Source organism: Gossypium hirsutum, chromosome A08, assembly GCF_007990345.1.
Source record: "Gossypium hirsutum isolate 1008001.06 chromosome A08, Gossypium_hirsutum_v2.1, whole genome shotgun sequence".
In the NCBI taxonomy this organism is placed as follows: domain Eukaryota; kingdom Viridiplantae; phylum Streptophyta; class Magnoliopsida; order Malvales; family Malvaceae; genus Gossypium; species Gossypium hirsutum.
In genome coordinates, this window is record NC_053431.1 from 2687038 (window position 1) to 2714481 (window position 27444).

The 27444-nt window shown below is 34.3% G+C and overlaps 2 protein-coding genes and 1 non-coding gene across 3 annotated transcripts; 1 reads left to right on the plus strand and 2 right to left on the minus strand.

Annotated features, from left to right (window-relative positions):
- Positions 1–4229: 4229 nt before the first annotated feature.
- On the plus strand, positions 4230–12271 carry LOC107926279 (uncharacterized). Its single transcript, XR_005900028.1, has 7 exons — positions 4230–6044; positions 6357–6496; positions 6630–8391; positions 8790–9077; positions 9646–10482; positions 10568–10629; positions 10705–12271. It is a non-coding gene; the product is annotated as an uncharacterized protein (transcript).
- Positions 12272–13570: 1299 nt separating this feature from the next.
- LOC107926151 (suppressor protein SRP40) lies at positions 13571–15331 on the minus strand. Its single transcript, XM_016856954.2, has one exon. The coding sequence runs from the start codon at positions 14971–14973 to the stop codon at positions 13636–13638; it is 1338 nt and encodes a 445-aa protein (XP_016712443.2). The 5' UTR covers positions 14974–15331; the 3' UTR covers positions 13571–13635.
- Positions 15332–15920: 589 nt separating this feature from the next.
- Positions 15921–18289, minus strand: LOC107926178 (uncharacterized). Its single transcript, XM_041075608.1, has 5 exons — positions 17574–18289; positions 17389–17502; positions 16661–16827; positions 16328–16529; positions 15921–16243 (listed from the first exon to the last, which is right to left on the minus strand). Exons 1-5 carry the CDS (start codon positions 18210–18212, stop codon positions 16064–16066), a joined length of 1302 nt encoding a protein of 433 aa, XP_040931542.1. The 5' UTR covers positions 18213–18289; the 3' UTR covers positions 15921–16063.
- Positions 18290–27444: the final 9155 nt, after the last annotated feature.

The following is a 27444-nucleotide window of genomic DNA, read 5'->3' on the forward strand; positions in this document are numbered from 1 at the left end:
TTCACCCTAATTGTATTTTTTTAATAATTATTTTAAAAAGTATCGAAAACTTATTAAAAATTATTTTTAAAAATATATATTTATTAAGCAATAATTTGAGTCAAAAGCAATTCAAATTTAAAATATCTTTTTAGGAATTTTTTTTTACTTTTAAAAAATAGTTATTGATGTGGCATTTGATGATGTATAAGTGGTCGCTACATGTCACCATTAGATTAATTGTCAGCCACATCAACAACTTTTAACAATTAAACTTGATCAATGTTAACGGAGGAGCTTGATAGACTAATTTTTCATTTTTAAGGGCTCAATTGGGTGCTAAATTTTGTTAAGAGCTTAATTGCTTCTTCTTCTTTTTTTTACTAATAAGCCTATAATAAACTGGCATGGTATTACACATAAAATAACATATTTGATGTACCATATTTTAAAAATAATAGAATTTAATAAATTTATTAGTTATCGTTTAGTAATGATTGAATAAAAACTAAAAGTGACCAAGTTAAAGTACAATAATGAATTCACAATTTTTACAAACTATAGGGACTAATGACAAATTTTAACCTAATAAAAAACCCCCAAAATAATAATAATAAAGCGTATGACATCCTCCTAAAGTTATTCACAAAATAAATTATTAAAATATAAATTTATATATTTATAACACATTAATTACATGAAAATAAAAACAAAAACAAAAACATAACATACAATATTTTCTTATTTTCTTCTTTCCATTATTATCATAAGGTCAATTATAAAGATAGTAATTTATCAATTTTTTAATAGAAGAGGTAAAATACAATTTGAAACTTAATATAAAAAAATCAAATATAGATAGACCGAGTCGGACTCGATTTACTTTTCTTAAATTGGGTCAGACTTAAACAAAAAAATAATTACACATTTCGAGCTGAGTTGGACTTTGAGTAACCCAACTATTTATATATTTTTCATCTTAAATTTTGATTTTAAATCAAAAAATTTAATGAATAAGGAGCTTTCCAAATCAAACATTGATTTTAAATTGGAATTTTAACCCAAACCAAAAAATTAAAATATTTAGCTTTTGGTTTTCAAAAAATTAATTTTCAATGAAGTTACTTTTTTATCCTCCCATTAAATTTTATATTTTACAACATCATATCTAAATTCGACATTTTACTTTTTCATAAATAAATTTTAAATGTTTTTATACACAGAAAATAATTTATTAGATTATCTCAATATTATTCATAACATTTTAATTTTTCTGCTTATACTAAGCTTTATCACATAAATCGTGGCGGGTTTATCTTGCATAAACAGAGAAACCGGGAACCTGAGGTGCAACTAAGGATTGGGATAAAGCCAAGTTTTACCCCTATACTTTTAATGAAATTGTCAATGTGGCATCTGTAGTTTTAATTTATTCATTTTAGTACATGTACTTTCTATCCATTTGATATTTTGGTACCAATCCTAACCACGTTAATTTATGACGCGTTTAACATATGGACCTGTAATGAAGTAACACGTGGCATGAATCGCACCAAAATTTTTAAACAACAGTCAAAGGACTTATATATATATTATAGATTATAGATTTATATAAAAAATATCATATTTTGGAAAATAAGGGGTATTAACTTAAAATTTAATTATTTTTAAATATGTAATTATCGGTGTAATTATTTAAATGTATAATTTTTACAGTTATTTTTTTAAATTAAATATTATAATTATTTTTAAATATGAATTTAATAATATTATGAAAAGAATTTTTGTTTTAGAAGGTAAATTTATTAATTCATTTAATGAATGTAACATATAATTCGGAGAGAAAATAATAACAAACACTCGTCGTATATGGTGAATGACAAGTTCAATCAACACAACAAAGGCTTTAGATTTAGCATCAATAGAACATTATGACATGTTGACAATTGATTTTGTCACAATTCAAGCACGATAAATTTGGAGTGATTGTAAGCACTTAATACAAGGAAATCAACCCCGAATGGCTCAAAGTTATGATAAAAAATCGACAAAAAAAGTATTCACCAAACTAGAGAGGACGAAAACAAAATTATCATTAAAATCACTTGTAAAACTAAGATTACATGCATAAGCAAGACTCGTGTTACAAGAGCAAACAAAAATTTTTAAAACCGAAGACTTATTAAACAATGGAAAAACAAACAAAAAAACATATAAAACTTTAGACAACATTGGTCCAAATCCATACGTAAAATTATTTATAATTATGAAATACTCTCAAAACAGAAACAAATCAAGAAGTTGACGAAGAACCATTCGCTTTCCAAGAAAAATTGCTGGTGGCCGATGGAGTTTTAACGGACGACAAGCACCGTCATTTGTCTATCACAACTTGTGAAGACAACAAAAATACCCACAAAATAGATCTGCAAACTGAAAAGAGATAAGACGTATGTAGTGAATGAGAAAAAAAAAAAAGAAAGGGGTGATGAGAGAGGAAAAAGGCATGCGATAGCCAGCCTGGAGGCTGATATCGCTGAGCAAGAATCTGAAAAGAAATTTTTTTAAAACTCCTACTTTTATATATATTAAGATTTATAAAAGAAATACATATTTTGGATAAAACACAATGAACATGTGCGTCTCACATGATGAAAATTAAAATTGTATTTTTACTATTTTAAAAGGTATTTTTTTAAAATTAGTGATTCTCTTCCAAGGAGCCGTTGTACCTTAAAACCGTATTCCCAGTGAACTCCACGAATTTGTTTTTCTGGGTTTAATGCATACTTTAGTCCCTAAAGTATACTTCTTTTTCCACTTTGGTCCTTAAAGTGTTTTTAGCCCATTTTGGTCTTGTTATAAGATGTTCACAGTCTAGTCCTTTAAAAGTTAGTTTATTGGGATAGTCAACCAATCATATACTGCCACATGTTATACGATGATGTTATCAAGACATCATCATCCAAAAAATCTTAAAAAATTACAATTTATTTTAGAAATTTTAATATTTAAAAATTTTTATAAATAACATTTACTAGAGCTTTAACATGATATCGTTGTCTCTTGGAGGGATATCACTTGCGATAATTTTGTTTTATAATTTAGTCAATCAAAATTCATAATTGGTAGATCTTTTTCAAGTGATAGATTTGGATAATTAAATCTGATAAACTATGAAATTTAGTCCTGAAATATAATTGACGAAGAATAAACATGTTGAGTTTTAATAGAAATTAGCAGCAACAATAATAATTAGAATAAGATTTTTAAATCGAGAAAATAAAAGGATTAGCTTTTTAACTTTTAAAATATACGAACTAAATCTCAAAATCTATAGAAATACGTGGACTAATATCATATTTTGACCTACATATTTCCCCTACTTTTTGGTATTTTCTATCAAAAACAAATCTAATATTTTTGGCGGCAATTCTTCCTTTCTGGTAGCAAAAATTTAAAAAAATGAAAAAGAAAAATAACTGATTTTACAAATATCCCCACTCATCAATCAAACGCGTACGTCCCACTCCTATTTAATTAACAATCCAAAATGGCCTCTTTGATCAAATAATAAATAAATAAATAAATAAATAAAAAATGTGATTTGAAAATTTTAATTTGATACAATTTTTAAATATTTTTATAAAAAATAAATCAAATTTACTTTTTTTTTTGGGTTTTTTTGGAAAAATGTGAATTTCTTTATGGTTAAAAATTATGTAACAATTTAATAAAATAGAGATTTTTTTTGTTTTTTTAAAAATCTTGAGATTTTTTATAGAAATTGATATAAATAATAAATGAGGTTTTGATACGTGTATATTTTTCTATATAAAATATATAAAATGATAAAACACCTTTAAAATAATACAATTTATTTTATAAAATAATTAATTTTTTATTATTACCTAATTAAGTTAATGTTGAATTTACTCGTGATTTTAATTCAATTGAATAAAATATATAGTGGTTTTAAAATATAAAGTGTTATATATTTATAAAATTCACATATAATATTTGTTCTATATAAAATTTGATATATTCACATATTTAAAATATATTTATATTAATTATTTAATGTATAGTATTTAAATTAATAGTGGAATATTATTAATTTTTTATAATGTAAATTATTAATTTTATATAATAATTATAAATTTAATTTAATTTAATTCACTACCTTTTCAGGCGCGTGAAGATTAATAGAACAAAAAATTTCACTAGTATAAAATGCCTTAGTATTTTCCCTTCTCTAAAACCTTATGCCCTAAGTCTCATCCTTCACCTGAAAAGAAACCCAAAACTTGAAGCCCCTCAAACTGCAAATGATTTTCTACTAAATTGGTTTCTAAGCGATTGTAGTTAATGGGTTTCGCTTTATTTTCGATTTTCAGTACGGAACGATCCAATTCAGCGTACGCCCTGGTGAGTTAAGTACCGAGTTCCAACGATTTGTATCTGTCTTCAAATATCATCGGTTTATAGAAGCACCCAATTGGGAAAACTGAAATATGGATCATTAGTTGAATACTCATTTGCCTAAATCTTTTCGATTAATATTATATGCAATGTTTTATGGAAGTTTAGGAATATTTTGGTATATAAATTAGAGGTTTTACATATTAACTTGTGGGGGGTTGGTGGTCATGCAATTAACACCGACCTCGGTTTCTTCATCGAAACAGAGGGGTTGTGGGAAAAAAACGGGTACTAGGCTTCAAACGAAGCGTAAGAGATTAGATGCAATATGTGAAGAAGAGTATAATAGGAACCATAGAGAAGGAAATAAGGGGGATGATGTTGAAGGGCCAGAGAGTGTGGATTTGGAACTCCGTAGGAGCTCACGGGTCAGGAGAGCGCCTGTTATTTTGGATGTGTCACCTAGGCCTCCGAAGAAAAGGCAAAAGGTTGGGAAGAGTGGGAGGTCTGGTCGGGGTAAGAGGAGGTTAGGAAGTGTGAAGGAGGAGGAGGAGGAACGGATGAGGGAGGTACTGACTCTGGGGAGTTGGACGTCAAGGTTGAGGACAAGGAGAAGGAATGCGAGTGTCAAAGTGAAGATGGAGGACAGAGTTCTGTCTAGTAGCAGGAAGCTTTTTGAGGATGTAGGTGGGAATGAGGAGGACGAGGAGGAGGGGGAGGAGGATGAAAATGATGATGATGATGAGGAGGAGGACGAAATGGAAGAGGAGGGTCAAATGAGTGATAGGGAAATGGTGGTTGTTAAATCCAAGAGGCTGGGGAGGGTTAAGGCGGCTAGTGGTTCAGGGAGTGAAGTGAAGGTTGATATTTGTTGCGAGGAAGAAGAAAGAGAGGTGGAAAAAGGAGGAATTAGAGGTGATGGAGTAGTGGAGGGTGTGTCTGCTTTCGAAAGTGAAATGAGTGAAAATAATGAGGATGAGGTTGTGGAAGGTACAGCTGTTGTAGAGAATGAAATAAGTCAGAGAAATGAGGAGAGGTTGGATGGCAATCTGGTTGAGGTGATTAACAAAGAACATAGAGAAGTATCAAATTGTATGAAATTGGATGAGGGCTACATTGACCAAGAAAATGCTAAGGTAATTGAATTAATTGAAAGCATGGAGCCGGCGGAAGAACAAGTTCAACAGTTCAAATGTCAGGATGAAGGAGCAAATGGAGAGGATGTTATAGAAGTACATAACGTTGCAGAGGAAGTTGAAGATTGTTGTGTTCATGATGCAAAAGATAATGGATTGTTTAAGGTTCCTAAAAAAACTTTGGAGCATAAAAGTGATATGAAGGTAGAAGAGTCAAATCAAACAGCTGCTGAGACAATTAGCAAGCCGCGAATCAAACAAGGGAGGAGGTGTGGTTTGTGTGGTGGTGCAACTGATGGCAAACCACCAAAGAAGCTGGTTCATGATGCTGGTGATAGTGAAAATGAAGCATACAGCTCTTCAGCTTCTGAGGAACCTAACTATGACATTTGGGATGGGTTTGGTGATGAACCTGGGTGGCTTGGTCGTCTCCTGGGTCCTACAAATGATCGTTATGGTATTGCTCGAATCTGGGTTCATCAACAGTGTGCTGTATGGAGTCCTGAGGTGAGCTTTATTTTCCACCTCTTTTTTGAGCTTATTAATTGCCTTTTCGTGATATTTTTGAGTATGCACATATATGCATTTACACATATTATGCTGATTTTATCAACTATTGTTTCCTCCTCAATAAGCTCTAGGATTTTAAAGGTATTTTGGACGTCCACTATTGTTACTGTAGCTTCTTTGGGCTTTTGATAGACCATGGTCTTGTACCATAGTTTGTTGTCCATTCCATTGTGAAACTTCCCCTTTTAACAATATTCACTCTCTCTGTTTGCATATATATCCCCTTTTTTCTAATGTTCCTTTTTGTAGGTTTATTTTGCTGGCTTGGGTCACTTAAAAATGTTAGGGCAGCACTTTGTAGAGGAAGAGCATTAAAATGCACCAGATGTGGGAGGCCTGGAGCAACAATTGGATGTCGTGTTGATCGATGTCCAAAAACATACCACTTGGTATGTTTCTTGATATCTTTTTTCCAAAGAATCTCCCTCAGTACAGCCTCCCCTTCTCTTGCTTCAGTTTTCATTAGAGACAAATGAAGATGTCCATATTACTTTCTTATCAATAGCATTCTATTTTTTGCAGCCTTGTGCAAGGGCTAATGGGTGTATATTTGATCATCACAAGTTTCTCATAGTCTGCACTGATCATCGACATCTTTTTCAACCTCATGGTATTCAATATTTAGCTAAGATAAAGAAACTGAAAGCTAAGAAAATGAAGTTGGAAATGAGGAAAGAATCAAATGATGCGTGGCGAAAGGATATTGAAGCAGAAGAAAAATGGTTGGAGAATTGTGGTGAGGATGAAGAGTTCTTGAAACGGGAGGGCAAGAGACTTCATCGGGATTTGTTAAGAATAGCACCTGTCTATATTGGAGGTTCAGAGTCTGACAGTGGAAAATCTTTTGAGGGTTGGGAATCTGTTGCTGGCTTGCAGGATGTTATTCGTTGCATGAAGGAAGTTGTCATCTTACCGCTGTTGTATCCTGAGTTCTTTGATAATCTGGGGCTTACACCACCCAGAGGTGTTCTTTTGCATGGCTATCCTGGAACAGGTAAAACTCTTGTAGTGCGAGCATTGATTGGTTCTTGTGCTCGTGGGGATAAACGAATTGCATATTTTGCCCGCAAAGGTGCTGACTGCTTAGGGAAATATGTTGGTGATGCTGAACGTCAGCTGAGGCTCTTGTTCCAGGTCGCTGAGAAATGTCAACCTTCAATCATATTCTTTGATGAGATAGATGGCTTAGCACCTAGTCGGACAAGGCAGCAAGATCAGACACATAGTTCAGTTGTGTCCACATTGCTTTCTCTGATGGATGGTTTAAAGTCCCGAGGCTCAGTGGTGGTGATAGGTGCAACAAATCGCCCTGATGCTGTTGATCCTGCATTGAGGAGGCCAGGGAGATTTGATCGAGAAATTTATTTTCCACTGCCATCAATGGAGGACAGGGCTGCAATCCTTGAACTTCATACTCAAAAATGGCCAAAACCAGTTACTGGCTCTTTGCTGAAATGGGTTGCAAGAAAGACTGTAGGGTTTGCTGGTGCAGATTTGCAGGCCCTTTGTACTCAAACAGCTGTTATTGCTCTGAAGAGGAATTTTCCTTTGCAGGAAATATTGTCTGCTGCTGAACAGAAAGTTCTGGGTGCTAAACGTGTTCCTCTTCCCACTTTCAAAGTTGAGGAAAGGGATTGGTTGGAAGCGTTGTCATGTTCTCCACCTCCTTGCTCGCGCAGAGAAGCAGGAATGGCTGCTCAAGATTTAGTTGCCTCTCCTCTTCCTGCTCATCTCATTCCTTGTCTGGTAGAACCATTATCTGATTTGCTTCTTTCTCTACGTTTGGATGAGCGCCTCTGGTTGCCACCCCTTCTTTCTGAAAGTGGTGCTGTGATTGAGAGTGCGATTGTTTCCACATTGCATGAAAGGGGACTGCCCAAGGATCATTGGTGGTCCCATGTTCGTGATCTTCTTCAAGAAGGACAGGTTGTTAAGCAGATAGTAAGTAGGCTATCATGTGCTGGAATGCTAATTGGAAAGACTAGCTTTGCTGATTATGATGCATCCGTAGGTGATATTAGTGATGATGTTGGCAAGTTTGAACATTCAATAGTGCATAATGGCAGCACACGCTCCAGTTTGTCACGAAGTACCTATTTGACTTCAACCAGGAAAAGAGGGTTTCGAATATTAATTGCTGGTTGTCCAGGGTCTGGCCAAAAGCATCTTGCTTCCTGTCTTCTTCACTGTTTTGTTGGGAATGTTGAAATACATAAAGTTGATTTGGCTACAATTGCACAAGAAGGGCATGGTGACTTAATTCAAGGAGTAACTCAAATTTTGAGTATGTTCCTCATACTTCATCTTGATGTTCTAGGCAGAATTATTTCTTCAGTAATTCCTGTTTGTTCTTTAATTAACATGAGATATACTATTTTGATGCACCTTTTCGCCATCTATGCTTCTTGGGTCATGGTTCAGGCTACTTAGTGATTCTGTAATCTAGGAATATTTCTCTATCATTCTTTTCCGTCTTCTAGTTGGTAGCTTAGTGGTGTGTAAGGGGTTTCAAGAGCATGTATGGCAACTACTCAGCTTCTTGTGTCATGTTTTCTGCTTTTATTCTATCCTTCCACACCACGTGTTTTAAACTCAAAAGCAATTTCTTTTGTGATGTTTGACTAAAGGTTTAGTTGATCTTGTTCATTGGGAAATCCTTACAAACTACAAATTCATTGGCAGTGAAATGTGCAAGCCTGGGATCAAGTGTAGTGTTTATGCCAAGAATAGATTTGTGGGCTGTGGAGACCATTTACCAAGTTGCTGAGGAGAGCAATTCCTCTTCAACATTACATCAAGCACCAATGGAGGAAGATCCTCACTTGTTGAAAGGAAAATGGATCCTCTCAGCAACAATCTGAGCTGGCAGAACAGGAGAGGATACAGCTGCTGTTCATGGCATCTCATGTGCTGGAGCTCATTTGTTGAGCAGTGGAATCTATTTGTGTGTCTACATCGTTGATAATTCTGGTACGAGTTATTTTCATTTTACTTATTTGCAAGATCTAATACTCTTTTTTTTGGTTGCTTGAGTATCTAGGCTCTACTTGTGGAGCTTTGTAATGAAAGTAGTTTTTGCTTTGCTCTGGATATCTGATTTTCTTATTTCTATTTTCTTCAACAATTCCTTGGTTGCTTTGATTTGTCTAGTGTCAGATGGGACATATTAGCACTTTTTCTACTTGCTATCTAGTAGAACTTCTTCCATTTTACAGTATAGGTTAATTTGATAGTTACTGCTTATCAGTTTTTTAAGCTGATTGATTCAGATAAACTTTAGAGTTGACATAACTGCATTGGAGAAAGGTATTAGGTAGAGCTCGTTCTCTGCAAACTTGACATGAATAGATTGACTTATCAAACTAAAATACAAACTTGAAACATGGTGCTTGAAACTTCATGCTTGGTCCTTTTACTTGGTTTAGGATATTATGAAGCCAATTGTTATGAACTTGTTAGTATTTTGAGCTGATCCTTGTTTAATCGTAAATTTCTTTGCAAGCATGTCTAAGGCTTAGTGCTTCTTATCTCCAAACAGGCTACTTCTGAAACTCCCTATCTGGAGCTCCCTGATAGAATAAGGGAATTTTTAGGAGTGATCTACCAAATTGCAATCGGAAAACTACATTAGGGCATGCAGTACCCAGATTTACTGTGCATCTTGGCAGGGATTTCGACCATGATATGGTTGTTAAACTATCTGCTGCAGAGTTATCAAGAGATCTCCTTCAATCTTTCGTTCACTTGATTCATCAAAGATCTCATGTCCATGAAGGTCCCAAAAGAAAAAATTCTGTCCAAACTAGTGCAGCTACAGAAAATGATAATACATCTCATGGTTTGGCTTGTGAAGTTGGATCACACCCTCATGGTGATTTGTCTGTTACGGTGCCGACACCACCAACCAGCAGTAAAAATTTGAAGGGCAAATCAAGCTTGATGCTGGCAATAACTTCATTTGGGTATCAGATTTTGCGATGCCCTCATTTTGCAGAGCTTTGCTGGGTGACATCGAAACTTAAAGAAGGTCCTTCTGCAGAAATAGGTGGTCCTTGGAAGGGCTGGCCTTTCAACTCTTGTATCATTCGTCCCACCAACTCATCTGGCAAGGCAACTTGTGGGTCCAGCAACATTAAAAGCAAAGAGAAATTTGGCTTGGTCAGAGGTCTAGTTGCCGTTGGTTTATCAGCATACAGAGGCTTATATACATCACTCAGAGAAGTTTCCTCTGAGGTGCGGAAGGTTCTTGAGCTACTAGTTGGGTGGATTAATGCAAAGTTAATACTGGAAAAGACAGATGTCAGTATGTTCATATCCTGTCTCAAGTTGCTTATGTGGAAGATATAGTCAACAGCTGGGTTTATTCACTGCAGAGGTACACTTTTCTCATTACATATATATGTCTTGGTTCATATATGTGTATGGATTATAATCTAACAAGAGATTTGATTCATTTGCAGTTTGGATCAGGATCTTCAAATAAAAGCATCAAGCCCCAATCCATATGCTTTGGGATCTCAAGGTAATTATTCTATACATGTGAATGATACAGATAGAATTAAGGAATATGGACCGAAAAGTTTCCCTGAATCTGAAGGTCCAGGTGCAAAAATTAATGAATCCACTGTGCAAAATAGCGATTTCATTGACTTGAAAGAAAAGGATGACAATGATGGAAAAGTGAAACTTTTTGAAGAAGCCATACTAGGGATAGGCCTCAGTGGTAATACTGATTCCGAAGAACATCTTAATTGTACTCTGGCTGACATACCAGTTGCACATGTAGATGAGCAGACTGCCACAAATCCTAGTTTGTGTGTGTCTGGAAGTACTAGAAATCCTATGGTTGATGGAGAATTAAGTGCTCAAAATATAGATTCCATTGACACGAACAAGATAGATGATGATTGTACTCCTAGTGATGAGGGTAAAGTTGTTGCAGTGGAAGGTGCGGTAATGAATGTAGGTCTCAGTGGTAATACTATTTCAATGGAGCATCGTAACTATTCTGTGGTCGATGAGCTGGTTTGTGTAGGCAAGCAAAACGGGACAATGCCTACTCTAAGTGAGTCAGTAACTACTATAAATCCTACCCTTGTGGGAGATCCTCGGTCTTCTAAACAATGTAATGGATTTGCACCCAGTGAATCTGTTCCTTCTAAGAATGGGTTCTGTAGTTCAGATGAACTGAATGGTGCAAAGTTCTCTGGTTCTGGGAAATCTTGCAGCCAGATTAATGCTTCTGAAACAAGGATCAGTATCACATCTGAAGATGTTGAGCATGAAGATCATGAACACGAAAAGGATCCCAATTTCTCTTCAAGTGGAACTCTTCTCCCAGCTGAATCAGAAGTTACATGCTTTTATCAATGCTGCTCTGGCTGCCTACATGCCCTCCTGAGTTTGATGCAAAAGGTTCTGCTTAAGGAATGGAAATCAGATGAGAGCCATTGGACAGTTGATAATGTTTATGAAACAGTTGCGTTATTGTCTGCGGATCATCTTTCAACTGTCACCAAGGCATTTGACGAAAACCCGAGTAATGAAAATAACAGGAAGTTATTGAACTGTCCCGAAAGGAGTCGATGCCGTTGCAAAAGCTCCGCAAATTGTTTAGTTATTCCCATGGAATGTAGCTGTCACTCTGTTGGCACCAGTTCTCCGAACATACAAGTTGAATTTGATCCGAAATTTGTTTACAGAAATGGAATGATGGTTCCTATAGATTCTAGTCAAGAAGTTTCTTTTCACTGTAAATTCGAAACGTTGTGCCTTTGCCCTCTTATAGAGTCTATATCAATGACAAAGCAACCTGCTGATTGATTTCGGGTTTTTACAGCGTATCATATCTTCTTCCGAGAGGCATACTTGACTCGAAGGGTCGTTACTTAGTTTCCTACTCAAATAGCTTCCCCAAATTTTGTTTCTCCTGGGAAGAAGCTATAACCCATATATCATGTAAATATCATCCAAGGTTTCTTCTGCAGCTCTGGGTAGTACTGTAAGTATGTTTCTCTTATGGCCATCACATGATTATATATATATATTCATATGGAGGTTTGCCATTTGCTGAGTTTGTTATCTTACTGCATTCTTTTTGCTTTCTGGGAATTATTCTTTGATATTTTCAATTTAAGTAATGCAAAATTTCAGGGTTGATAAGTTTTGAGATAATCTTTCAATATTGTAGACATTATATCTTCAAATGTTCATAATATTTGCATTAGACATCCTCAAACTATGTCCTTTATTCTAAATTGATTTTCAAACTTCAGAACATTTTAATTACATATCAATCAGGTGTTAAGTTAATAGTTAAATAACACAATATCTTATATGATTTAATATAAAATAAAAATAAAATAAAACTGAAGAAAATAGCGACAAAAATAGTAAAATATAGATTTTTACTAGATTTATATTTACAATATTTATTCTTTTTAAAAAATTTAAAAGATCTTTTTTACATATATAGAATAAAGATATAAGAGTTATACTATGGAGATGGATGAGATTTGAATTTATGATATTTGTAATATATGGTTTGAGTTCAAATTTTAAAAAAAATAATTAAGTTTATTAGTTTTTTACTCAATTGGATACTTAAAAACTTTTAAAATGTATAAAAAAGGTCCTCAAAAAAGTAATTAAGTCCCTGTATTTTTTTGTACTCAAATAAGTATTTGAATCGTTAAAATGCGTCAAAAATAATTTTTGATCATTAATTTTAATAGTTGATTGTTAAAGTTAATTGCTTTTAACTTTTTTTAGTTAAAGTTACCACGACATGACATATGATAAAAAAATTATAAAAAATAAAAATTATAAAAAATAAAAATTAATAAAGTTATAAGAATTATTAAATTTTAATAAAAAATGTAAAAATATTTAAAATTTATTAAAAGTTAGAAAAAAAGTTATAAAAATTGTAAAAAAAATATAAAAAGTATTAAATATAAAATTGTAAAAATTTATGAAATTTTATAGTCACAAGAAAATTATAAAAAAGTAAAGAAATTATAAAAATTAACGTACCAAAAGAAATCTTTTATAATTATTTTTTTATGATTTTTATAGAATTTTATAATTTTTGTCATATGTCATGCTATGGTTGTGACACGAGATGACTTTTAACTCAAAAAACGTAGGGGTAGTTAATTAATGGTTAACGGTTAAAGTTAATTGTCAAAATTTTTTTTGATGTATTTTGACAATTTAAGTACGTACAAAAGAAGTAAGAGCTTAATTATTATTTTTTTAAAAAGTTTGAGAGAACACTGTTAAGCCTGAAAATATTAATTTTATCTTTGAATCAAAATTTTATTTTGAAATATTTTGTATATTTTAAAATTATGATTCTCAACTAACTCAAATAATTTAATTTAATTTTTTAATATAGTATATATTATTATTTTTAATTAATTTATTATTCTAAATGCTAGTGATAAAATTGTAAAGAATAATTCAAAAATACTGATGAACAAAATCCAAATGAAAAAACACAGAAACATGTACCATGTTCGGCTCATCAAAAACCAACTCCAAGCTTAGTCGGCTCATTCTTCCATTTACAACCATTTGAAGCAAGCTTAGCTGATGATCTCATCATCGGCTCTGACATGCAGCGCGTAAGCACAAACGGCTCACACCCTTTACCCCCAACAACTTTCTCATCAACTGTAGTAGTAATCGCCGCCGTTGGAGGAGCAGCCGAGAAAGAACAAGAAGACGACGGTGGCTGTAACGAAACTGGAACAGGATTATTAAAGTCAACGACCTTTTGTTTGACCAATGGTTGCTTTTCCTTCTCCCTGATGAAATCCTTACTACACACCCATGTCTCCTTTGATACCTCCATTGACAACTTTGGCTCACACATCATTAACAGCAAACAGTCAGGCAATAAATTCTGTTGACTTTCACTCTCCTTTGACTCATCACCTTCTTGATCAGTTTTCATGGCTTCTGTGCATTCAAGTTCGGATCTTTCTTGGGTTTTCTCTTCTTCCTCCACCATTGAAGTTGAGCCCTTTTCTTTTTCATTTTCTTCACCATGTAGATTCAAAGTTTGTTCCTTTATGGTTGATTCTTGCTGGTCAGCATCTTCATCATTTCCTTGTAATTCTTTGCTTTCACCTGCATTTGTTTCAGCTTCTGGGTTTTGTTCTTCATTTTTAGGGTCTAAATCCAAAAACTTGTTGGCAAAAGCAGCCATTTTTATAGGATCAGATCTGCATCTCGTTAACAACAATGCATCCTTTGGTGGAATACATGAAATACTCAACCTAGCTTCATCTTCTTCATCTTCATCATCATTTATTTCAATATCCTCAAAAGCATGTCTCTCACTACTTTTCCTCTTTTCATCATCATCATCATCATTAGCACCAGATCTTGCTTCTGTTTTGTCTTGTTTATCTTCCCTTTGGTTGGTCATACAAGAAGGCAAAAAGCAGTAAAAATATTCAGCCCCAAATGCTCTCAATGCTTCACAAATAGTCAAAGGCAAATGCACCCATTTCTTGCATTCTTGACTATTATTATTGCTTCCATTGTTATGATCCATTCCTGTTCTTTTAGATCTACAAGCTCTAAACTTTTTGCCTTGTTTCTTACTTTTCACTCTGACTTGACCTATACAAGTTACCTTAGGGGAAGATGGCTCAGGGTTTTCAAAACCAGAGCTTTTCTTTTTACCATTAGAGAACATTGGTGAAGCTTGACCACCTTTCATGCTACCATTGCTTCTCATCAATCTCCTACCAAAAGAAGAAGAAGAAGAAGAAGGACCTGAAGTGAAACAAATGAAAAGGTCACTCATACTGCTGCTACTGCTAGAACCTCCATGGGATCTCTCTGGATCCATCTGTTTTTGGGGGGTTCACTGTGACATCATCATTTCACAAGGAAAAAGATTCTTTCTTTTTTCTGATTGATAGTCAATGAAATAACATAAGAAAAAAAAAGGGTTTTTTTGTTTGATTGATGGTGAAGTGATGGGATTGTAAAGATTTACATGTACGAGGAGGATTAATGGAAGAGAGAGAGAAGAAAGCATGTGACATTGAAATGAAATGAATGAAAATGAAAGGAGAGAGATGAGGAAAAATATATGTTTTGTCTTTAGCAAATCTTTTGTTTGTTTCTTTTGAGGTTAGGTTCAATGGGCCATTGAGTGCTGCTGTGTTTTCCTTTTTTAGTTACTTTACTTTTGGGTTTGATAAATTGACTGCTCACATGTAGTAGTGGGCTGAATGCAAATAATATTAATGTTAAATTCTGCTATTAGTCTCTATACTTTGTGAAAATTATGAATTTAATATTTGTACTCGATTGATTTTAGCTTTTGTACTTTTTGAATTGATCAATTTTAGTCCTTATATTTTTCGTATTTTAAATTTTAGTCTTGAGTCAACAATAACAGTTAAATTCAATTACTAGTATTATTTCAATTACTAGTATTATACTATGTATATAATTGTAAATTTAGTTCATATTCTTCAATTTGATCATTCTAAATATTCACACTTTTCAAAATTTGAAACTTCAGTCTTCGAACATTAATCCGTCAATTGATTTTTTAGTGAGTAATGAGTGGCTAACATGATATTATAGTTATGATAGTATATTTCCCGCATTAAATTTCGAAAATAGTAAAACTTAATAAATTTAACAGATTTTAAAAAATGGAAAGGCTAAAAATGATCAAACTAAAATACAATGATTAAATCTATAACTTAAACTATATGAACTAATAACAGAGTTTAACCTAATGCTAATACACCATATAAATACAGTGTCTGGGCCATGTTAGAGGTTAATGCATTTTGTATAGACATCTTATAACTTGATACCTGAGATACAGCTTCATTGGATCATACAATCAAGGCATAACATTTAATAATTTTTGAAATTTGAATCTCAATATTTGCAATTCTGTACAGAAAAAGAAATATTTATAGCCTCAAATCAAGATCAACATGTTCTACTTCTCCACCTTTACAATTGGCCATCGATATCGTAGTTGCTTGGTCAATTTGCACCAGTGCCGGTGGTAAGAAGCTATAGTAAGGTCGATACGACTGGTTAAATCCGGTAGCTCCTCCTTGCCGGACGATTGAATCATCGAAGCTTGCCTTTTAACACATTCACATAAATATATGAGCAAATTGATAAAACTAATGGAAATGGACATGGTATAATTTGTTGTTTAAGCTCACTTGATATGCTAATGATTCAAGGTCAGGCAATTCGCAATTGTAATAGGTTAAAATTGATGAAGGGTGCTTGAATTTTGAGCTTGAACATATTGTAGTTGTTGGAGGGGCTAATGTGAGAAAATCTCCATCATAGACCCCATTTTGTTTGATGCTTTTCTTGGATTTTGATTCCATATTTGAAGTTGAACATGAAGGTCCTTCCCTGAAAACGTTGCATGAGAGAAACTCTATATCAATTATGATAAATATTGAGTTTACGATGAAAGGGAAATCAAGATTTGAATCTTAAACCTCGATGTTCTTGTGCTTGAATGATGAAAGATTAAAAACAACCTGAAATTCGGGGTACCAGGCTCGAAATTGAATGTGCTACCATTGCTACTTGAAGCTGCTTCAACTTGTCCATTAATGGAATGAACAATGGGAGGATATTTAGTATATATAGGAGGGCCTGGAGCATTGTCTAGAGAGAAGGGATATGATCTCTTCATGCCAACCACCTACAATTTGTTATATTAAAATTCATGTAAATTAGTTCATGCAGTCACTGTCACCTTTAAAAAATGTAATTCAACAAAATTGAAATTTTAATCCTAAAATTCTTCTCCTATTCTCTTTCTAAACCTTTTTTTACCCAAAAAAGAAAAAGAAAAAAACCTTGAGAATAGGAAAGTATAAATGCTAAGATATAAATCTCAACCCTATTAGATGCTAAGTCTTAAGGATGACACATAAATTAATAGCACTAAACTTTGAGTTTCTTTGACAGTTAATTTTCAACAATTGATATGTACAATTAGATGTTAGTACTCACACATACAATAAAGACATATCCACGCTACTCACGTACACACATTATGTCTAACAAGGAATTGTCCTTAAAAATTAGACTTTCCAATTACTCTACTAGAGACTCGAATTGGGTGGAATCTATAGGGTGAACATTCTTGACCACCATGTTATGGGAGTGCTGGAAAGAGGTATTTAAAACTATAATGCATCATTGGATCTATAAAAAAGATACGGAAATTGAGGCTATATATATATATATATACATATACCTTATCATCTTCAGGGAATAAAGGTGTACAATTTCCATAATAGCTTTGGTTCGAAGGAGGCTCCATTTGAAAATTCAATATAGATGTTGATGAAGTTCTTGATGACAAATTCACCTGCATTAATTAATTAAAAGACATAAATAAAAGACACAAGTTATAAACAAACACAAAATCAATGTTCTTACCAATGAAGAAGAAGGTTGCTGAAATGGTTGTTGTTGTTGTGCCCTTTGCATCAAACAAGGTACAGGCCAAATAGGTTCAGATTCATAAGGCAAACTCAAATTTGTCCTAAAAGCCAATCCAGGATCCAACCCACAACACTCTTTTTCAATGTTGTTGTACTCATAATCACAAGAACCCCAGATTTTATTTTGACCATTATTGCAGGTCAATGGAACAGTGTTTGCAGTGCTGACAATATCACCATTTGGTGGTCTAAACGTTGAATTCGGTGGTGAAATATCAGCAGAAGCTAAAGATGAACATGATTGATTTGAAGGAAGGAAAGTTGGGATTGGCAAAGGGAAACATGATGGTGATGTTGATGATGATGATGCTGATGGTTTCTGATGATGATGATGAGGATTAACATTAACAACAGGTGATTGAAAAGGCAAAATTGCAGCATCTTTCTTTTGTTGTTCTTCAATTCTAATCTTCTCAAGCTGGGCTACACCAAGCCCTCTTTGTGGGACTTTTTTAGGCCTTTGTTTCTTTGAATATCTACCATTGTTATTGCTTCCAATCCCAATCCCAATTCCACTACCACTATTACTGTTACTATCGCTATACCTTTGAGTCATTTGATCTTCTTGTGCCATTATTGTTATCACTACAACGTATGAAGCATTTAGAGATACACCCAGATCTTAAAAACTTGCTAACTAATAAAAATAATTAACAAAAGGTGGGAAAATCTAGAGAAAATATACAAAGAAGAAAGCAACAAAGTTGGAGCAAAAAGAAGGCGAAAATCTCGTAGATAATGGAAGTCAAAGAGAACAAACAAACCCTTAAAAGGAGTCGAGTTTTAAGGTAGAGAAAAAAGAGAAGATCATCACTATATCTGAGATTTCAGATTTTCTCTCTAGCAAAAGCCTAGTTTGTCTGAGATTAATTTTGTTGAAATTAAATTTCAAAACCATGCAAATCTTTAGGTTACTATAAATATATAATTTAGTAACTGGTTTATTGCCCAAATCCTCGGTCCACTCTTCCTCTTTTCACTCCTATGTCTCTCCTATACCTTCTCTTTCACCTTCGCTTCTTTTATTTTTCTCTTTTTCAAAACTCTATCCAATTTGTGTTTTTCTTTTCTCTTTTTTTTTTTAACTAATTAGGGTAAATTATACCCGAACTCACTAAACTATTAATAAGTTCAGTAAACTATTAAAAAGTTACAAAATGGTCACTGAACTATTTGAATATTTTCGTTAAAAGTTACTGAACTCAAAAGGTTTTTTTTAAGTCACTAGACAGTTAACTTTTTTTTTAAAGTTCGGCTAGTGAGCTTTAAGGGATGATTTAATGATTAGTACTTTGAATGAATGACATTGATGGTTAGTGTCGGAGATCGGATAAGAAATTTGTTTGGATTTTGATTCGCATATCTGTGACGTTCAGAATTGTTTAATGAAAAAAAACTGAATTGTAGAAGAGAATGGGAACAAGAGCTTTCGATTGGTGCAGACTGTGCGAACAAAGAAGGCCATGCAACGATGATTTTAACAATTCAATGATTAAATGAAAATTTTTGAATAGTTCAGTGATATTTTATGACTTTTCAAATTGAGTGACCAATATATAAACTTACTAATAGTTTAGTGACCTTGGGTGTAATTTACCCTTTTAATTATATAAGAAACCAAATCCATATGAAATTTTACATGTATTATAGAGATCTAATTAAACTTCGGATATTTAAAATCTATTGGAAGTTATTAGAAATGGCAATAGAGCAGGTTGGATGGACCACAATTGGTATGTTCTATTTTATTGGTTGCTCTTCTTTATTATGGATGTATAATGTTGAAAATCATTATCACCTCTATGAATGTTGGGTTCATCTATCTCCATCCCATCTCACCCCACCTCACTTCCACTCTACTTCAGTTTAATTTTTACTATTTATTTTTAATATTTTTAAAGACAAGTAATAATATTTCAACATTATTCTTCAAAAAAATATTTAATAATAAAACATATTAGTTTTTTTTAATTTTTTATATCACGTCATTATATTCGTGCCCTTTTAATAGTTATATATATATATACAATGATAGAATAATAATTTCATATGGTGGGCAGGGTGGGTCAAGGCAAAAAAAAATTATTATAATCCCTCCATGGATGTTGCACTAGACAGGTTGGCAGGGGCTCTCACCTTCTTTAAAATGAAAAATATCATTTTTGGCTCTTTAAAATTTATAAGTTAGTACATAGTAAAATTGCATTCCCCTAAATTAATAAAATTTTGATTTAATCCTTTAAAAAATTAAAAAGATATAAGCTATTAAAATGATAAAATTGCATTTTAGCTCTCATAAACATGTACAATTTAATTTCGACCCATTCGAAAAATTTTCAGACTTTACCCTTGTCGCTCTATATATACCCACTATCCAAAAGATTTGCTTGCCCTTACTACCCCACCCAATGTCTACTTTTTTTGAAAATCTACTTTGAATTCAAGGGTAGAGCCAGGGGCTAACAAAGGGGTCCCCTTAAAATGGAAAATTTTAGCTTTAATCCTTTTATAATTTATAAAATTTAAATTAGTATATAGTAAATGTAGCGACGTAAAAATTTTAGCTTAGCTTGGTCGCTAATTGTGGCGATTTATTGAAAAAAAGTTTGAAATTTGACGTTTGATTTTTGAAATAAACAGGGAGTCGCCACCGATCCTTTTTCCTAGGTGTGATCGGACACCTATTAGATCTCTTATTAAAACAAATAAAAGGCTAAGTTTAGGTCTACGTTAAAATCCAGAGAAAATTTAGGGTTCGGGAGTCGGTTACGCGCGAGAAAGGTATTAGCACCCTCGCGACGCCCAAAATTGATATCTTATTAAACACATGTTGTCTTGATTTTCAAAAATACGAATTCAATTTGACATTTAAGTGTGATCCGATTAAAGGAAATGAGAAGTTGCAAGTTTTTTTTGTTTTTTAGAAGGACGTCCCGTTTTTAACACGAGCTGATTAATTTCACCCAACATAGCAATGAAATCGATGACTTAATGTTAAAATCGGTACATTGCCTTATTCTTAAAATTAAAATGTAAAAGTTTTTAAAATGATAGTAAAAAAAATCCAAGAATATTATTGTCAAAAAAATGCGAATAATGATGTGAATAATAAAATATATAAAATATAAAATATTAAAATATCAAAATATTAGAATAATAATAATAATTAATATTGACAAATAAAAAATAAAATAGAAATAACAAAAATGTACATAATATATATTAGAAATAATAATGATGTTTAAAAATCAATACTATTAATAATACTACATCAATATATACATATATAAAAAATAAATACGTGATAATATTAAAAATATGTACATAATAAAGTGTTAAAATATACATAATATAGTTAAGATATATACATAAGATAACATGTAAAAAAAAATATAAATAATATAATATTAAAGATATATACATAAAATAGTATAATATATATATACGTAATATAGAATTTAAAATATACCTAATATATTAAAAGAATATATATAATATAATATTAAGAAATATAATAATAACAAAAAAGGAGAGAGAGGGAGAGGGTGGATGATTTTCGGCCACAAGGTCGGCCATCATCCAGTCGCCGGACTGCCGCCGGCGCCACCGTACACGGCAGCCGGACCTCAAAAAAACTTTTTCGGTAAAAATGGGTAAGCTTCCTCCTTTTATTTTTTTTACTTTCGTATAAAAAAACAAAATAAGATTGAAATGAAAACAATAAGTAAACAAAGAACTTAAAATGAGAATAGACAAAGAAACTTCTTTTGCTTTGATCTTTGATTAATCTTAAAAAAAAAACTAGCTTCTCCAAAAACTAGCCTTCACAATAACTCTTCTCCTTGATTACTTTAAAAAGAAACCTCTCTAAAAATCCTTTACAATAACTTTCTCTCCCAAAAACTCTCAAAAAAAAATCCCCCCATATACAAAATATGAGAAGGCTTATATAGCCATTTACAAAATATTTTTTTTATTGTTTATGTCTTCATTTGTAGGTACAAGTGGTGGTGGAGCAAGTGTGGTTAGCGGAGTAGGTAATGGAGCAAGTGTGGCTAGTGGATTTGGTGGTGGAGAAGGTGTGGCTAGTGGAGTTGGTGGTGGAAAAGGAGTGGCTAGTGGAGTTGGTGGAAAAGGCGTGGCTAGTGGAGTTGGTGGTGGAAAAGGTGTGGCTAGTTGAGAAAAGTTTAAGTTGTGGGCTAGGTTTTTTTATTTTGATTTGGGCTTAGGGTTTGGGCCATTGGAGTTTTGATGTAAATTGGGCTTTGGGTAGTTAAGATTTTGGGTTTTGGGTTTAATTTTGGTGGGTTAGGTAAGGCTAAATTGGGTTTTGATGTAAATGGGCTAAAATTGGCCTACAACAGCTGCCCCTCTTTGCTTATTATCGTGTAACGAGAATAGAGCAAAGATATAAAGAAAGGCCAATTTTGCCCGGTCTTGCTAAGTATGGACTTCTTTGGTGCTCTTCTCATCCAGGTAGTCTCTTTCCAGTCCATCACATCTTGTAGCTTTGGTTCAATCCACTGCAAATTCGGAGATATGCCTTGTAGCTTCAATCTGTTCCAATGTAATTCAATATGCTCTTCTATCGCTTCAGTGAGATAAGGTTTTGGGTCTTCTCTTCTGCCACTTTAGAAAGGCAAGATCTGATATCCTCGACCAACTCCACTGCAACTTCAGGGAGACAAAATCTGGTGTCTTCAATCAGCTCTAATATTGATTCTTTACTCAGCATGTGATCCTGAGCTCAACTCATTTCTCGCAATATGAATTGACTCTGTAAAACTAGACATTAAAAACAGAAATTGAAAATAGCTCAGCACGTGAGCCAAGGCTCAACTCACCTCTCGCAAAAGTAGATTTAAAAAATACCTCGACATGTGAACCCAAGGTTCAACTCACATTTCGCAATATGAGTTGATTTTTGAAAAATATAAATTGAAAAAAACAGAAATTGAAAAGCAGAAATTAAAAACAGAATTTGAAAAGACCTCAATGTGTGGCCCGAGACTCAACTCATCTCTCGCAATATGAGTTGATTTTTGAAAAACAGAAATTGAAAACGCCTCAGCGTGTGACCCGAGGTTCAACTCACCTCTCGCAATATGAGTTGATTCTTTTGAAAAGTAGAAATTGAAAATAGCTCAGCACGTGAGCAAAGGCTCAACTCACTTCTCGCAATATGAGTTGATTTTTGAAAAATAGAAATTAAAAGGCTCAACTCACCTCTCTCAATATGAGTTAATTTTTGAAAAGTAAAAATTAAAAATAGAGTTTGAAAGACAGAATTTGAAAATACCTCGGCATGTGACTCGAGGCTCAACTCACCTCTCGCAATATAAGTTGATATTTTGAAAAACAGAAATTGGAAACGCCTCAGCGTGTGACCCGAGGCTCAACTCACCTCTCACAATATGAGTTGATTCTTTTGAAAAGCAGAAATTGAAAATAGCTCAGCACGTGAGCAAAGGTTTAACTCACTTCTCGCAATATGAGTTGATTTTTGAAAAACAGAAATTAAAAGGCTCAACTCACCTCTCTCAATATGAGTTGATTTTTGAAAAGTAAAAATTAAAAATAGAGTTTGAAAGACAGAATTTGAAAATACCCCGGCATGTGACTCGAGGCTCAACTCACCTCTCGCAATATAAGTTGATATTTTGAAAAGCAGAAATTGGAAAAAAAACAGAAATTGAAAATACCTCAGCGTGTCCTGAGGCTCAACTCACCTCTCGCAATATGAGTTGAAATCAAAACAAAAAAATTGAAAATACCTCAGCGTGCCCCGAGGCTCAACTCACCTCTAGCAATATGAGTTGATTTTGAAAAACAAGAATTAAAAGGCTTAACTCACCTCTCACAATATGAGTCAATTTAAAACATAAACTAAAAATACCTCAGCGTGCCCCGAAGCTCAACTCACCTCTAGCAATATGAGTTGATTTTGAAAAACAAGAATTAAAAGGCTTAACTCACCTCTCGCAATATGAGTCAATTTAAAACATAAACTAAAAATATCTCAGTGTGCCCCGAGGCTCAACTCACTTCTCGCAATATGAGTTGATTTTGAAAACAAAAATTAAAAATACCTCAACGTGTCTTGAGGCTCAACTCATCTCTCGCAATATGAGTTGATTTTCCTTGAAAAGCATGAATTAAAAACATCAAAATACCAAAACCTGTCCTTTGGTAGAACTCGGGTGTCTTTTCCTTTGATTCAGTGCGACTCTCATTCAAGATTTCTTGATCTGCTGGAGTACCTGTATATGCTATGTATGATGTTATCATGATATGCACATGTTTGTCTTAAATGCTTTTATGCCTACATGATTATGCAGTGCTCCTTAAGCATGTTTGTCGTATGTCCATTTAGCCACGATTGTTGAGGATCTGTGTTCATTGCTTTGATTCTCAACTTTCTCTTTAGGCCTTATACCTGTCTTCAAGCTTCACGAGTAATCGACGTTCCTCAGATATCACTCTTCTACCCCCGATTGAACTTTGTTCTTACTTTGAGACTCTTGTGCTTATCAAATTTTCATCCAGGTAATGCTTAACATTTCTTTTGTTTAGAGTACGTCATTTCACCATTTATCATGTAAATAAACACATAATGAGATGCATGAAAAAGGTCAGATAGGGACAAAAATGATATTTCATATTCATCTATTTCAAATGTGGCAAACAAAGCAAGTTAACCAATGAGAGTAAAAAATGTCAAAAAGAAAGAAAGGATCGTATTCAACGGATACAAATGCTCTAGATATTCAACACATGAACTCTTCCTCGTTCCTCAATCAAAAATCTTTTCGAGTATGGCTTCTTGCGTAGAAGATTTCGAGCTTTCAGAAATGCTTCAAATACTGTAGCCTTACTGCTTGACCTATCGTTCGACCGCCAGGTTTGTTTCATTAGGATGCCCTCTCGGGTTTTCATCCTAATCTTTTTGTACTAATCAAGACGCTCTTTTCGGGCTTTCGCCTTGATCCCCCCTTTTTTTTTTAAGATGCCCTTTTCGGGTTTTCATCTTAAGCATAATATTTCTTCACAGCATCTGAGTTCACTGGATTCGACAACTCTTTCCCATCCATCTTGGTAAGGATCAAAGCTCCTCCTGAGAATGCCTTTTTTACGACATATGGTCCTTCCCAATTTGGTGCCCATTTTCCTCGCAGGTCTTTTTGTATTGGGAGAATTTTCCTCAGCACGAGTTCTCCTTTATGGAATTCTCTTGGCCGTACCTTCTTGTCATGGGCTGTGATCATTCTTTTCTGGTACATTTGTCCATGAAAAATTGCCCTGAGACGCTTTTCTTCAATGAGGTTCAGCTGATCATATCGACCTTATACCCATTCTGCTTCTTCTAACTTTGATTCCATTAAGACTCGCAGAGAGGGGATCTCAACCTCAATAGGTAGCACAGCTTCCATTCCATAAACCAGAGAGAAAGGAGTTGCTTCTGTAGATGTTCGCACAGATGTGCGATATGCATACAAAGCAAATGGTAGTTTCTCGTGCCAATCTTTATATGTCTCAGTCATTTTCCCAATGATCTTTTTAATATTTTTGTTGGCTGCTTCCACAGCCCCGTTCATCTTTGGGCGATAGGGCGAGGAGTTATGATGCTTTATTTGGAATTGCTCGCACACTTCTTCCATCATCTTATTGTTCAGATTCATGGCATTATCTGAAATGATTCTTTCAGGCAAACCATATCGGCAAATGATTTCCTTTTTCAAAAACTTGCACACTGCAGTCTTCGTCACATTGGCAAATGAAGCGGCTTCAATCCATTTTGTGAAGTAATCGATAACCACAAAAATGAATCGATGTCCATTTGAAGCTTTTGGAGAAATTGGCCCTATGACATCCATGCCCCACATAGAAAAAGGCCACGGAGAAGCCATGACATGAAGGGGTGAAGGGGCTACATGAATTTTATTACCGTAGATTTGACATTTGTGGCATTTTCTGGCAAAATTGATGCAGTCACTTTCCATTGTCAGCCAATAATAACCGAGTCTCATGATCTTTCTGGCCATATTGAAACCATTGGCATGCGTTCCGCAAATTCCCTCATGGACCTCCTCAAGTATTTTTCTGGCTTCAACATCATCCACACATCTCAAAAGCATCTGATCTTTTCCTCTCTTGTGTAGGATATCCCCATCCAGAACAAATCCCGCTGCCATTCTTCTGATTGTTCTTTTGTCGTTCTCATTCGCTTGTTCGGGATAGCTTTGATTCTTGATATATTCTAAGATATCATGGAACCATGGCCGTCCGTCTGCCTCTTTCTCAATGCTACAACAGTGTGCAGGGACCTCGTATATGCTCATTTTGAGGGGCATTATTTCTACTTCTTTACTTGCTTTGAACATTGAAGCCAAGGTGGCCAGGGCATCAGCCAATTGGTTTTCTTCTCGCGGGAAGTAATGAAAAGTTATTTCTTTGAATTTTTTGATCAATTCAGCCACTAAATCACTGTACTTAATCAATTTTGGGTCCCTCACTTCCCACTCTCCACGGATTTGGTAAACCACTAGGGCTGAGTCCCCGTACACCTCTAAGATTTCGATGTTTCGTTCAATAGCTGCACGAAGTCCCATGATACAGGCCTCATATTCTGCTATGTTATTGGTACAGAAGAAATTCAGTCTTGCAGTGAACGGATAATGATTCCCGTCTGGTGATACCAGGATTGCTCCAATTCCATGCCCTAAAGCATTTGACGCACCATCAAAGCACATCTTCCATGACTTCTCTTTGATGACTCGGATTCCATTTCTGTGATGCACATTAAGTTTTCGTCTGGGAAATAAAATTTCAAGGGCTCATATTCCTCCGTCGTTCGAGTCGCTAAGAAATCAGCTATTGCGCTCCCTTTTATCGACTTCTGACTTACATAGGCAATGTCATATTCTGATAGGAGGATCTGCCATCGTGCCATTCTTCCTGAGAGTGCCGGTGATTCCATCATGTATTTTATTGGGTCTAGCTTTGAAATTAGCCATGTCGTGTGATACAACATATATTGTCTGAGTCTCCAAGCTACCCAAACCAGAGCGCAACAGTATTTTTCAATGGACGAATACTTTGCCTCATATTCAGTGAACTTTTTACTGAGGTAGTAGATCACCTTTTCTTTCTTCCCTAACTCGTCGTGTTGCCCCAGTACGTAACCCATTGAATTTTCGAACACGGTCAAATACAATATCAATGGTCTCCCCGGAGTTGCCGGTACTAGCACTGGAGGACTAGAAAAATATTACTTTATCTTATCAAAGGCCACCTGGCATTCCTCGTTCCATTCTCCCGGGTTATGTTTTCGAAGAAGCCGAAAGATTGGGTCGCATTGGTTGGTAAGTTGAGCGATAAATCGGGTGATGTAGTTTAATCTCCCTAAAAATCCTCTAACTTCCTTTTGCGTGCGCGGAGGTGGTAATTCTTGGATGGCTTTTATTTTATCTGGATCAACTTCGATACCTCTTTCACTGACAATGAAGCCTAGCAAATTTCCCGAGGTAGCCCCAAATGTACATTTGGCTGGATTAAGCTTTAGCTGAAACTTTCTCAGCCTTTCGAACAACTTCTTGAGGTTCACTATATGCTCTTCTTCCCCTCGGGATTTAGCAATCATGTCGTCGACGTAGACCTCTATTTCTTTATGCATCATGTCATGAAATAACGTTACCATAGCCCTTTGATATGTTGCCCCAGCATTCTTTAACCCGAATGGCATCACCTTGTAGCAGAACGTTCCCCACATTGTTATGAAGGTAGTTTTCTCCATATTCTCAGGGGCC